Source organism: Tetrao urogallus (genome assembly GCF_951394365.1).
Source record: "Tetrao urogallus genome assembly, chromosome: 3".
In the NCBI taxonomy this organism is placed as follows: Eukaryota; Metazoa; Chordata; class Aves; order Galliformes; family Phasianidae; genus Tetrao; species Tetrao urogallus.
The window spans coordinates 52,603,403-52,619,058 of record NC_136815.1 but is presented as its reverse complement, the minus strand read 5'-3'; the positions used below and the strand labels follow the sequence as shown (position 1 = coordinate 52,619,058).

At 33.5% G+C, this 15,656-nt stretch overlaps 1 protein-coding gene across 1 annotated transcript in view; it reads right to left on the bottom strand.

The window, feature by feature from the left end:
• Positions 1-15,656, bottom strand: part of CDH7 (cadherin 7) — a gene marked incomplete at both ends in the record, with an annotated part of 70,577 nt that overhangs the window by 30,570 nt on the left and 24,351 nt on the right. The window contains 3 exons of the mRNA XM_079533550.1: positions 1,183-1,350; positions 4,073-4,192; positions 11,434-11,728. Of these exons, the coding sequence (XP_079389676.1) occupies positions 1,183-1,350; positions 4,073-4,192; positions 11,434-11,728 (583 nt within the window). The remainder of the gene's footprint in view (positions 1-1,182; positions 1,351-4,072; positions 4,193-11,433; positions 11,729-15,656) is intronic.

Here is a 15,656-nt window from a genome sequence, read left to right as displayed (position 1 = left end):
CTAAAATGTAATCTATATTCATGCAACTGAATATTTACTCAGTCTACCAGAAAATGTGTTTCAGTTTACAATATGATTTTTTAAATTTCTTTTCTAGGTTTTCGTTATGATGGATTTTTTTTCTTCTTCTATAAGAGAGAAATCCAAGACAAAAATGCATAAATTTTATTTAACACTTAGCCATAAAAATGCCTGCAATTTTCCAAGGTAAAAAATACAACTTGTTTTCCACAAATAAAGGAAATAAAGCAAATATATTAAGTAAAATTGGTACAAAGCCTTATCATCTTATAAATCTATATCTTGATTAGGGAGCTTACACTCCTAATATGACTAGAAACCAAGGTACAATCATTTCTTTAAAAGTAAAGTCACCACCTGCAATCTTGAATATTCCAGTATTTTCATTCAAATATAAAACCGTATATATGCTGTCAAAAAGATATCTGCAGTCAAAAGGCAATAATATCTTCACTTTCAAAAACAACTTCTGTTATTCTATCATTGTTTCAAATTCTTAGTGGCAGGAAGTCTGGTTTATATCACTGGAGTTGAGTAGAGTTAATATATTCCGCCATTACTTTAACTGATTTTGTGAGGACTTTATAAGATAGTGTAAATTAAAAAATAATAATAAAATAAAAATCATACCAGACATAATGTTACTTATAAACAGTTATGACATTACAACTGTGTATTCCCTTCTTTGGTTGGGATGATAGCCACCTTGATTAGAGATAGTTGAGGGAAGATGACTTTACAGATCTACAGTTTCTTAGGAAACACTCCATGCACAAGACAAATCCTGCTGAAGTGACAAAGGAAGGACTAACAGTTAAGTTAAGAAATTGTTCATTCTGAAGTCCAGCTGACAAAAGATAGAAAAGTTTTAAGGTGTTTATTTTTTGTCCTCTTATTTGTAGTGAAGAAGCAAAGTACATCAATAAATGCACCTGCTCTATATAACTTCATTTCAACTGATCTGAAATAGGTAAAGAAAAAAGATTTTTCCAAAGTAGTAGTAGTAGCTGTAGCAATAATAATAATAACAATAGAACTTGCTCTGAGAGATTTTCAAATATTTAATAAGGAAGTCAAGTATTTCTATTCTCTTTAGGTATAACATAAAAAGTAAAGGAAATAGCAATGTTTCGAAATAATGCTACAATTCATGTAACTTACGTCGTGGGAAGCGGGGTGGGTTGTCATTAACATCAGTCAGAGTGACAGTTACTGATGTTGTTCCTGATAAACCACCATTTTGCCCAACCATGTCCTTTGCTTGAATAACTAGTAGATATTGGTCCTTGGCTTCTCTATCCATATTTGGAAGGGCAGTTTTGATAATGCCTGCAGCAATACAAGCTATGTCAATGGTTGCAGAAGTAAATACATTAATGTGAAAACTGAGTTTGACCCTAAAAGGTAACAGCAGACCAAAGACTGCAAAAAGGGAGGAAATAACTTCAACTCTGATATTACAATATTTTACTAGGAAATAAACTGCTATGCTACAAGCTTACTTTAAGTAGTTCAAAAACAGCATGTTTTAGTTTGTAGTACATTCTTTGGGTCCACGACCATGTTTACTTCTCCTTGAACTATAGTTATTTGCATGACACTTCCTTTCCTAGAAGATATACTCTTCTGTGTTTGATTTCCCATTGTCTTACAGCTAAGAACAGAATATTCTGTACTCATTTTTAAGATTCCAAGTTCAAAATTATTTCACAGTGTCTTGAATAGTTATTCATCACATTAAGACTTACTAATATTGATATCATGCCACACTTTGCATATATATGAAATTACCTTATTTCACCAAATATTTGCTTAATAAAAACTATTTTGAAAACATTAATGTGATTAAGATGTCCTGATTTCTTAAAGGAAATACTGTGGTATCTGTAGTATTTTTTTAATATCCATTTGATAATCTGCATACAATTTGTAATTATTTGATTTGAAATGTAAACTTGAAGAAAGCTCCATGCTTCATTCTTTCAGTTCAGTTGATACAGATCAGAAAATAAATATTGCTATTCAAAATGTGATGACTTTATGAATATTTCATGCCTGGCACATAGTAGAACTGCTAGCTCTGATTTCCAGAGAGGCAGCTACATACTCCAACAGCATTCAGTGTCAGCAGTAAAGGAAACATAAACAATCTAAATAAAGGAGAGGCACACTAGGGCACATAACTGTTCATCTGATATTTGCTGAATGTTTAGTCACAATTTTATTTCTTTCTTCCCTTCTGAATTCAGGACTTGCCATGGGCTGAAACATTCACTTCACAGATATTCTGGCATTATTTCACCTATTTGACAAGACTTTTAAAAACACAATTAACATACAATTTCATAAGTTTATTGTCTCTACATTAGTTTACCTAGCCCGTTTGTTTTTCTATTACTTTTAAATTGCCAGGCAATGATAACCAACCATTTGGGAGCTAATTATCACGCATAAAGGAAATTTGAGTACAACATCAAAATGAAAATGTATGAAAACATTTCAGTCTCAATTCTTAAAGAATTCTTAAAGAAAATGGAGAGACAAGAAAAGCCTACTATACACCATATCTGTTGGAGAAAAAGAAAGTACTATATAACCCTGTAGAGGACGAACATTTTCATGAATATATGAAGGTTTATAAATATATGAATGCATAGATATGTTAATATTTTGATACTACTGATTTCTGCAAGTTTAGGTGCTGTTAAATAGAGTGTGACCTTTTAGTCATAACATTAGGATTCAGATCTGTTACCCAGCAGTTCTTTTTGTTTCATTGGTTGATTTTTAAATGACAAATAGGGTAAATATTCTGTTTCTCTTTTGCTGTGGCTTATCCATCTCTGAAATGCAGATTATAATTTTTCTCCATGTAGGAGACTGAAATTAAGCAAATTGATTTATTTATTTTTTTTTTTTAAACAGTGTGCGAAATGATGCTGTAAAATCATCAAGCCACAGAATCATATTATTTGGAAAAGACCTTTAGAATCACGAAGTCCAGCTATCAACCTGACCTACTGATTCCCATCAGAAAACCACATTTCACATAGCCACAGCTTTTTAAATATCACAGTCTCTTAAATACCTCAGGGGCAGGGACTCTACCACCTTCCTGGGCAGCCCATTCCAATGCTTGATCATCCTCTACATGAGGAAATTCTTCCTGATACCCAATCTAGATCTCCCCTGGTGTAACTTGACTTATCACTGAAAAAAGGGACAGATGCTTTCCTTGCTACAACTTTCTTTTATTTGGTTACAGAGACAGAGGAGTTCTCCCCTCAGTCTCTTATTCTCCAAACAAAACATCCCCAATTCCCTCAGTAGTTCCTTATATGTCGTGTTTTCTAGTCCTTTTACCAGCTTTGATGCTCTGTCTGCATGTGCTTGAGCAACTCAAAGTCCTTTTTGTAGTGAGGGTTCCACAACTGAACAAAATATACAACAGGAAGGACGTTTGTTAAAACTGAGGAATAAGGACTGCATTTTCCTATGGCTAGCAATATTCACAAAATTTATAAAAATAATAATTAAAAAAATGCTTCAAAAATGATGTTTTGAAAGTAGCAGTAAAATAGTGTGTCAAATGAGAATGGGAAGTACTATGCTTTAATGCTCTAACTGATGAAGAAAAGATATATTTTCCACAACAAAACTCTATTTTAAAAAGAAAAATGAAGAGTCAGTCATGGCATAAATCTATAGTGTAGGAAATCCGATGAGAAGGTGATATTTGTACATTTACAGAACAATCTGAAAATAAAACATATTCACAGCATCTTCAATTTTTTATTGTTCAGAAATACTGCAATAGACAGTAGATCAGTGAGCTAGAAGATTGACAAGGAGATAAAAATTTCCATTCCAAAAATGTAAGCTTATAACATAGCTCGTGTGATTTCTAAAATCTACTCAGAAATATAAAAGAGCAACAAAGCTCTACTGTATTCAGTTAACCAAGAGACTACACTAACAAGTTCCCAGCATGTTTTAATGCACTTTTTCTACTTTCTCAGCATTATGGTAAAGAGAATTTGTAGAAAATTACCTGTCTTTGGTTCCACAGAAAAGTAAGGTTGTCCTTGCAATATGCTGTAAACCACTCGGGCACTATTGCCATAAGTAGGATCATCAGCATCAGTGGCTGTCACTTGAACCACAGAGGTACCTGCAAATATTTAAGAAACTATTGTACATATAAAACCCACACATCCAAACTATATTCAACATACAGTGCCAACATACAACTGGAACAGTGTGAGGAGTGTGAGCTGTCTTTTGCATAACTAGTCTTTTTTTTTTTTTCTGCAATTCAGCCTAAAAAATAAGGCCCTATTTGTAAACCAGTAGTATCAGTTATTTGGACTTCCCAAATGTTCTCTGTCTTTAAGCGATTAAGCCCATATCACTCAGTAGCTCACTTCTTTATTTCTGAGTTTAGTTAGTGGAGAATATGTGAGAGAAATGAAACGTTCTTAATAATGACAATGTCTGAAATATGTCTAAGTATTAAATATTGACTTCCCTTTGAAGTCAACATTAAAATTATAAATGATAAGCAGCTACAGATTCAAATATAACACATATGTATGCATTATATCTTTTAATATTAGACACCTATATATAATTTTATCCTACAAAATTAGTTACACTTATATACAAGAGAAAACTAAAGAGTTTATATTTCAGCTAAGACAGACAACAAACATCTGAGAGTTCCCACTAAATTCCTTTAAAAACTATTCACTTCACACTGTATCTGCAATGTTTTAGTACTATTTCTGGTAATCATCTGCCATATAATGTATCTAAAAGAACTGTCTATATGTTAACAGGAATTAGTAAGAAAAGATGTTTATCTGCTTAGCAAAAGGTGTATATTTCTGAGAATCTTGTTCAAGATCCACCTCCTATGTGTTGTATTCTCCTTGTCAGTTCCCATTTTTTTATTTTTCTTCACTGTTTCCATGATGTATGCTGAGAGCAGAATAAGACAACACTTGGGAGCCAGGGCCTTGGCCATGGTCACCACCTTTTGATAGGCAGAAAGGATTATTATTTCTCACTGGCAGATTGTCTGGAACATTGAGACCTTCCACTCAACACCTAGGGAACCATTCGGAGGTTAAGTTGCAAATTAATATTGCAGCAATTTGGCAGATGCCCCCTTCAGCAGAGGATCAAATTCCCTGTTAAACAGGATTTAGTCAAAAGATTAGAGAACAGTATTTGTCACAGAGAGTGATCATTTTCCAACTGAAAACAGTTTTTCACATAAATATGAGAGCAACAGATCCAGAAATTACTCTTCAACAAGAAGCTGTACTAATAAGTGACCAGGGTGAATTTTACAGAAGTTGCACTCTGATCTGTTTTATTTGGACACATTCAGGAAAGATTCGGAAAAAATTCTTAAATCTTTTATGTCTTATATAGTTTGTGTATCATCCATTTTCCTCATCTTTTCTGTCCTCAGGTCAGTAGAAAATTGTAAATGGATTTTGGGACAAGGCTGAAGGTTTGGAAAAAGAGAGGAATAAATGAGACCCTTTATAAAATAGTACAGATAAGAAAGGATGAGACCTGCTGGGATGAATTCTGACCAAAAGTCATCCTTCATAAGATAAATTTATTCACTTAAGTTATGACCTAACTAACCCACGTGTGTGACCTCTTTTCCTGTAGTGTCAATGACGAAGTATTATGATTGCAATTCTATCTCAAATTCTATTTTTCTTTCTTGTGGACTATAATATTTCTGAACAGAGAATGTTACTCTGAGTCTGAAATTTTACATTAAATAGATGGGAAGTATAAAAAGAAAACTGTTAGTTAATCCATCAAGTCATTTATCTGTTACAGGACACTTAAAATACATCAGTGTTATGCTCACAAATAACTAAGAGTTTTGATTCTGTACGTCAAACTGATTTTACAGATTGCTCTGTAATGTAATTTCATACTGAGATCTATTTTAAATTTTCCAGTCTCTCAAGCTTTTGAGTAGAAGGATATAATAATGAGTATTTGACACCTTGTACTCTTTGACAAAGCCAGGCTTAACACATTTGCAAAGTGTCTAAATCCTGCCAGTGAAGCTTACCGTGTGTGCAAATATAAGAAAAGTACTTATAAACCTCACAGACAGTCACACATTTACTCCTTGCTCTTGCCTCTTTCAAGAACTTCAAACCAATACAAGATGAAAGCAATTACAGGCTCTGCAGTCTCAACACGGAAATTTTGGAAATCCTGCAAGCTTAGAAGGGCTTGTTCACTGTAAGAATCTACTGATGTAGCAAAGACTCTACCATTTGTGAGACACACAAAAGCCAGTGTCTGAATCTAATTGGCTCTCTCTTAAACTGAAGATTTACCCATTCAAACACATATGTCCTCTAGAAACAAAAACAAACAAACAAGTAAACAAAAAAAAATTAGGCAGAAATTCTAATGCCAAATCTTTCTGCACTCATCCTATTTGACTGTAATCAACAATAGAAAATGATGATACTTATCTACTTCCTTTGTACTAATTACTTTTTCTTTAATCTCATAGAAGACAAAGAACTTTTAAAACAGCTACTGTTATCATTATTTCTTTACTCTTTTTACTCAAAAAAATTTGAGTTTCCATAAGTTCTATGTTTAGTGGGAGATTTTTGCACAAAATATTTTTTAAAAGAATATGCAGGATAACAAAGGTTCTTTAACTATGTGAATAAAGCTACATGTAGGAAAATCAGCTGCAAGGAAACATAATGAACTGAAAGATCACAGTAAAGATTTCCAGATATTTACAGAGAAAGAGGATGTCTTTTGAAGAATAAGCATTCTTTCAGAGAATCATCATTGCAAAACAGAGACTCCTAATTTTTCTAGTAATAGACTGATCCTAAATTCAAATCTTAATTTTCTTTAAAGAAAGAGTAACCAAGAAAACTATATGGATACTATTGATAGTCAGTAAAATTATGAGTTAAGGAAAAATGATCAGTTGCATCACAGTTCCAAATACAAAATCATTTTTCAAAAGGATAGTTCATACTCCTCAATTAAATTGTTTTCTTCTTTACTCCTGAACATTTTCCCTAATCTTACAACCCAGATTGTCATCTATCACGCAAGTGTCCAGCCTTAAGACTCAGAGGTACCATTTGGCAGTCCACATACAGGACCAAACCTTTTTTCCATCCAGCAAACTCTCTGATCTAGTAAACCTTGTTTACTGCAGCTGGGCTGAGGTGTAAACAGAACACCAACCCTACCCTTAATAAACTGTTATAGCCTGTAGCTTCACAACTTCAACTTAAAATATTTCTTAGAGTTTGCATATCTGACACAGGCCAAAAAGATAAATAGGGTTAATTCATTGAAAAATAGTTTATTTTCCTCTCAGCTGTGGATTTCTCCACAGTTGTCTATCTAGGTCTTAGTAGCAAAGCTAGAATATCACTTAATTAAAATGAATTCTACTTGAAACCATTTCATAAGCTTTTTCATCAATGGCAGCAAATACTGAGGAGAAAATCTGTGCTGCTAATCAAAGGGTGTTCCATTTATTTTTTATTGATGATTGCTATAAAAAACTGGCTTTTTGGTGGCTGGCATACATTTCCATTTTTCCAGAATGTTTAAGCTGTCATTTTTAACCTAAACTTTAACACATATTGGTAGATATCAAAGAATCACAATTATCTGACAACTACTTCGGTTATGATATTAGGGCAAAAGGAAGGGAAAATTTTTGTGGAGAGGACCTTTAATTTAGAATGATATTTGTACTTTAATTTACCTAAGTCAAGATACACAGATGTTTTGGACATGTTGCAGATAGCAACGTTTTCTGTGATAGGGATAAATAAAGGCAAGATAGGAGGATTCATTTTATTTTGAGTTACCAATTCTTCAAATGGACCAGCTTTACATCTCTGAGTTTATTATTTTAGAAACAATGTTTTAAAAAATCTTACTATTATAGTGCATGACATTTGATCAAAGTTTTAAATAGGTCTGTATAAGAAATGTATGTAACTTCAGTTTTTAACATTTAAGGGAAAATCAGCTTGCCAGGTTTTTGAAATGCTAATTTTTGAAATTATGCACTCCCTTAAAATTGAATTATAAAATTGAATAATCTAACCACATTAAAAAATTAAATATAAGCCTTTAAATACAGCCAGTTAGTAAAGACATTGACTAATAGAAGTTAATGATGTATAGTGCTCAAAACACTTCTATGTTGTCTCCACATTTCTGAGTGATATCAGCTACTACTAGAAGTATTAAACACCATTACTATGAAAATATCCATAGTATTTCCTTAATATCTATATGCAACAGTCCAGCTATGTGTGGCATTTCTTGCTTCAGCTTCTGGCATTCATTCAGATCTCAAGCAATTATACCTATAAAGCATTTCCACTCAAGGAGCACAAAACAGGGGATAATGGATTTTGAGGCAGGCTTTATGCTCAATCCTTCCTCCCCTTTCCCACAGCCTTTTTAGTCTTCCTTTACTCACAGATAAAGCCCAAGGTCAGAAAAACCAAAGCAGATGTTTGTGAATGTAGAGCAACAGTCTCAACTAGACACTGGTACCAAAGACTTAGTATGATGCAGAGGTTTTCTCTTTTCTTTCCCTTCCCTTTCTTTCCTTTTTTTCTTTGTTTTAAATATATATTAAGTACTTCAATCCATCTCTATCAAGTATAATAAATTTAGCAAGAAAGACAGGTATTTCTCTTGTTGAGTAATAAATAAAGCTCATATGTGTGGAGAGTCTTGAAAATTAAAAAAGACAAAGCTATGTTTGGTGTTGAATTTTTATTTCTAGTTATTATCAAGACAAACGTGTGTGTCTCACATCAGCTATTTTTGTGTGTAACATAACAAGGACTTCCCTTTTAAGTATAATTTGCAACTTTTTTTTTGTTTGTTTGAAATATAATGCTGTCAGATTTTTTAAGTAAAAGGAATTTTAAAAAATCCCCAAAGATCTTCAGAAAAGTTATATCTTTTAGGTTCTTGCTATGTACTGTAAAAAAGTATTTACTCTTTTCTGGATAATCAGTATAATTGGACCTAACCGAAACATAATTTTAACCTGACCTGAAGTCGTTTCAAATAATAAAAAAGATTGACCTCAATTAGCCTTAGATAATATCCTAAAATATTTGTGAAATGTAATACAGAATCATTTTACTTCCATAACTGCCCTTTTGGTTAAAGGTTATGATTCTCCAATCTTTATGGTTAATTTGGGTTCATAATCCTGTGATCTCTTTCATTTTGTTTAATATCCAATTAAAAATCCTTGTGAATGCTATAATTTCATATTAAATAAAAGATAATTTCTCCTTAAAATTGCATGAATGCTGTAGCTGATTAATTACAAGTTGTGTTATACGAATAAGCTATGAATCTATGTGACTATGTAAGACAAGTGCCTCACAAGAACTTCACGGTAATCCCTAATTTAGAAATCAGTAGTTGTGTGATACAAACAGTGAAGTTGTTTAAAATTTAGAGTCACAAAGTTTGGTCAGATGAAACTGCCCTTAACACAGATTTTGACAGTGCATGTCTAAATGCACTGTCAAAATCTGTGTTGACTAAGGGCAGTTTCATCTGCATTTTCATCACTTACAGTTAGCAGTAATTTTGCAGTGTTCCACCTAAGCTGAATATATATTTGATAATGCAGTCCACATGAGACAGACTTTCTTTCAGTCATTTATACAGTACAGATTTGGCAAAATGTGCAAAACTAGCTCCCTTTAAAACAGTCCTTATTTTCTCCATTGCAAACTACACGTTACGGCACAGATTTGTGCGTGTAGGTAAACCTCAGATATTTATAGGAGTTTTTCATATGTCACTATATGTGTACAGGAGAGAGTTAACTAATCCAGGAAGGATACGTAGAAATATTATTCCTTAGAGAGCTAAACAGAGATGTAAAATACTAATTATTTATGTATTCTATAGCTCAGTTAATCAAATCCTAAAATAAAACAAATTAATATTTACAACATATTCTTAAAATGCTGAATATTTATGTTTTAATTTTTTATTATCCAATTATTTTTCCCAAGTGCTGAAGGAATTTCTCAGGAATATATCAAAACTGCACTTCATCCCTGATCTTTCTCAAAAAATGTGGCGTCTACCCTTCTTTCCAAGACCACCCCTGCTTCTTCAGACATTCACACTGTGTTTCAGTAACAGTAACTATCAAGTATTAAATGAGAGAAAGCATCAAATGTTCACTGTTCAATAATGTAAATAAATAGAAAACTAATTAGCACTGTTTTACTTATATTCTATTGGCTCCTAAAGTGAGATTCAGATGTAAAATGTAATGATTGCTGCACAGTGCACTGGCAGGAAAGGTCATTTTTGGCTCTCTAGCTCTAATGTAGAGGCATTGTTTAGTATGCAAAAATACAAGAAATTGAGTTGAGAACACCATAGTAAATTCAGTCTTACCTAAGAATATCAAGTTTGTATATGGTCTAAAATCAGTCAAATACATTCCTGATTGCAATCACCATAAAACTTTCTTAAACTGGGGATCAAGAACCTGAGTTCCCATACACATATTTCCACTGACATAGTGAAAATTTTTATGCTTTTTAATGTCATAAACTTATTTATAATTTCAAATTAAACTAAAACTCATCAAAATGTATCTTATCTGCCTGAATCAGATATCTTTTGATGGAACACTAGCACCTGCCAACAAATAACCATTTGCTCTCTTTAAAATTGAAGAGATGGTGGACTTAATGTTGAAATTCTTCCCTAATTTGAATTTAGGAATAAAAGCTTCTGAGAGGGTTTGAAGCTTCTACCAGCCATTTTTCTATGAATCCATTGGAATTTTATCAACCATCTTCATCTGTACCCCAGTGTTTTCCACTTGTATATTCTTCGCAGAGAACTAGATATCAACACTGGGAAAGATTCACAGTAAACTAACTGTTAAGAATATACCCAAAACTTACAAAAAATGTTATGTAGCAGCAGGAATTTGAAGAGTTTGTTAAGAACAAACTTAATCTGAATAAAATGATATATTATCATCTCTGAATACCATACTGTAGGTGTGAAATTCATTATTGTTAACAAGAAATATAGAACAAAGTCTCTGGGCACTGGAATGAGAAATACGTCATAAAATGCTTAGCTGTGTTCCTACATAGCTATTTGAGTTTCACAAAATTTTGAAAGAAATAAATACTTAATCTAGCATGTTATTTCCAGTTAAGTCTTGAAATATCTAACTGTTGCAGGTGGCTCATAAATAATTAAATATCTTAGTGTGACACAGTAAAAAATAATGAAATTTTTAAAAGGCAGCAGTAAAAAGTTTCCCACAACACCAACAGTCTATTTTGCACTTACCCACAGGAGACATCTCAGGAACTCCAGCAGTGTAAGGACCATCCAGAAATTTTGGCTCATTGTCATTGATGTCCTGAATCTTAATGACGAACTCGGATTCTGGTTCCACGGGTTTATTAGTCAGCCTGTCTAGTGCTTGTGCTCGGAGCGTGTAGTAGGCCTGCTCTTCTCGATCCAGCCTCTTTGTAGCGTGAATATCCCCTGTGTTCTCATCAATAATGAAAATGGAACTTGCCCCTTCGCCTGACAAGATGTATTTGATGGAACCATCTCCTTTATCAACATCAGAGTGAAGCTGGTGAAAAATTGATAAGAGATGAGATTAACTTCCAAGAGAGTCAGTGGCATGGAGATATGTAAAAATAATTATGTCAAGCAGTAGTACATGAAATTTTATTGTTCTTGGAAAGATAAGCTGAATGTTTATTGCACACAGCCCAAGAGGGACCATTTGAATCTGTCAGCTTGCTCTTTTGAGCAAAATGATTTCACTCTTTTCTATAAACATTTTCAAATGCATTTTATATTGTCTTATAGGTTTCTTGTATTGGAATTTTACACAACCACACACATACAAACCTTTACACACATTACATACCTTTACTCTCACTTAAGTGTAATTATTGGTTTTTGTCAATTGCCTTACTAAAGCTTGTGGCTTCAAATATATGTCACTATAAACTTGATGTTAGTGTTTGCTCCTATGTCTGTATGGGATATTACATACTCTTTTCCCCATTGTTTACTGTACAGTTCACTAAAATATTTCAAATGAAGAGAATGGATTGGCCAATGGTTTGGTTTCTCACTACTATGTAGTAGAACAATAACTGTACTTCCATATATTCTTCATTGCCATCTAACTTAACGATAATACAGAGAACAAGAGAGACTAAGAAATGTCCTAATGCTGTCTGAACAACAGCATCAAATGCCAAGTGTATTTTCCCTGGAAAACTTGAAGCAGACTCAGAAGAAAGATGTCCAATTGGGTCAGAATATATCTCCCACTGGAAAAGTAAAACAGGTTTACAGAAAGAAGCTTTCTTCCTCATTCTGCGAGTTCTTTTAAGTCACAAAGATTCCATATTTTTTGTAGCTCCTTTTTCTCCACTGAGTCACACTTTCCTGTTACAGAATCCAGACTTACACAAACCTCATTTTTCTCAGACTTGTATTAGCAACATAGTATCATGTCAATGTGTCACACATGCCCCTTGCTACTTTTTAGCTAGCTAAAAATCTAGCTATATTTGAAAATAAGTGAAGACAACATTCTTTGTTTCTTTTATGATTTTACTTACTCTTCCTCAACGTGGTGATTACATTTACTATCATCATCATTACAATGTCCTTTTTATTTATTTATTTATTTTTATTTTTCTTCCTCTCAGCTGGAATTATCACTGAAAGTAATTACTTCCAAAGTACGCTTGCAGAAAATTGCTATCTTGAGCATAACTTTAAACAGCTTTTTTTATAGGCTATTCCTATATCAGAAGGAAAGAATTGGTGACCAATTTTGAATTTTTCAGATGAACAAAAAATTTCTTACATTGTTAATATATCTCATAGTTTTGCAATTGCAGGATACTCCATCTCAGTTTTAAGATAGAAAATAAATCTGAGCTTTGGACTGGATCAAGAAAACAGAACTAGGGTGCCTCAACTGGATTAGGGTACATTATTTCAAAATGTAGCTTATCCTCATTTGACTGCTATGTAACTCCTGAGATACATGAATAAGTCTGGGAATGCTTTGGTGCAGTTTCTCAAATCTTTAAATTCTTGTTTCTCAGTACACTCAAGATCAGTCAATGCTGACACTGAGCAGATCAAGAGAAGATATATTTCGCACCCTGTTTCTTTGAACGTCCACAGAAATGCTTATTCCTCAGCCATAATATTGAGTTAACTCAATAAACTATACCCCTGTTCATCTTACAAATCTGGCAGCAGTAGCTCTTGCTAGTTTTTCAGATTTGACTGGAAGTACCCATCTTTTTTATATTGGAACAGAGGTGTATGCAAGTAAGAATCTGTTCAGCTTGTTTTTCTTTTTTTCCCCTATGTTGTACTTCAGGGTTATCCCTTGACTTACACAGCATCATATAACTCAAGAACAGAAGCTACAAGGTACAAAGATTCAATGTTATAATCTCCCTGAAGAGATTCAGTTTTATTCCATATTTCGTATCCTGACAGAGCATTGGTTTTTCTGTGATGGCTGAGACTTCCCCATTCTCCCTGTAAAAATAATTCCTCATTTTATGGCATAGCTAAGGATATGTTAGATGAGAGAAAGAGCAGATGATATCCGCATACTCAGCTGTTTATCAGGTAGAGCAGATGTTTGAATATTAGAGATGTGCAAGTAGATTCTTCAGGCAGAGATGGGAACTGAATCTACATCTCAGCTTGCAGAGAGTAACATTAGTTCTCTCTCATGAGGGTGAAGCCTCATCCATCAGCACACCAGACTTTAGCACTCGCATCTGGATCTCAAGCTGTAGGTCTGCACAGGCTCCCTTTCACCTTGTTACTCAGGGCGTCTTGATCTAAATACATTCTAGCAGGATTACAAAAGAAAAGAGACCTTCAAAGGAGAGACTAGAACTGTAAATCCTCAAAGATGCACCAAGACTTACACATAGTAGAGAAAAAGAAGAATAGTAGCTTCAGCATTTCCCATTTGTTCAGGTAGTAAATGATTAACATATCGTGTTTTAAGGAGATCCACTCTGAAGTCCATGAAACTTCAGAAGGTTTACATTTCAGTGGCTCATGCTCTAGAGTGACATGCTGAACAAAAGTCACTTTTTGAAACCATGCCTCGATAGAAAACTGCTACTGCAGTGATTAGTAAGGAGGTTAGTGATGGCCTTTGTTACTCCAAGTTTGAGGGTCTTGGAGTAAAGGTGAAAAAAAAATTGCATTTTTTATTATACTTTTTTCTTTATGAAAAATCATTAGCCCTTGCTTAAGCAAGAAAGCACCATTGTCCACCCACCTAACTGTTGAAAAGATGATTTATCTAACTATGGTACAAACAATTCTATATTAAAAACTCTAAAGGATTTGACTCAAAATTCTTGTGTGTTCTTCAGTAATTTTATGGGAAAACTTAAAATACAAGAGAACAATGAAAATAGAAGCTATTCTGAAAAAATTCAAATATGTTTTATGCCATTTTCAGTTCCTTCCAGTATAATCCTCCAAAAAAATGGTCTTCAAAGGTCATTAATGTCAATGCATCAAAGATTTACAACTAAGAACAAAAATATTGGACCCAACAGTCCTGCACAATATTTCTACAAAATACTGCGTAGTTTCAGGTGTTACAATATAAGAAGATAGATAGATAGATAGATAGATGGATAGATAGATAGATAGATAGATAGATAGATAGATAGATAGATAGATAGATAGATAGATAGAGAGCATCCAAAGAATGCATTTGCACTGATTTGGACTCATAGAACCATGATTATTCTAGAGAATACTGAAACCTAAGAAAAGTATTTCCTTCAGTATCCCTAATACTCAATAGTTTCTGAGTTTAGTCTATTATTAGGTACAGATCTTTACATCACATTCTGTTAAAGTATGTTAAAGCATTATTTTCAATTAAGAAGGATTTTTTTTTTTTTTAATTCAGTAAACAGAGGTACTACACTAAATTAAAAGCAACTTATCTGGCCACCACTTATCCGAGTTCTGAATGAGAGGTTTGTTATTACTCTGATTTTCACTTTGTGCCGCCTTAAAGCAGGTGCAAAATTCATATGCTTTTGTCTTCCTCCAAGTTCTAATTTTGTTGATGTTCCTAACTGTGGCAGCATGGCTAACATTTTAGTGCAAAATCTACACATTCGGGTATGGGGCCATGAAGAAGAAAAGCTCAGATAGAACATAAAGAGTTGATGGGTTTTCAGTAGCAGGATCCCTGAGTAATGGTGAGTGTAAAAACAGACAGAGAAAACACAACATGTTCAGTGCAGTCCAGCTCCATAGATTCCTGACACAAGAAGAAACATGCACATGTCTTCAGAACAACTGAATTTTTTTTTCAAGATAGAGTTGCCTTGCCTGCACCCTTTCCTCTCTTCATATGAAAGTAGCTAGAAAGAGGGGAAAGGAATAACTTATACATCCTTATGACCTTACAGGCATCGTATACCTTGGTTATGTGGAAGTGGTTAAATTGCATCCTTATTCCTGCC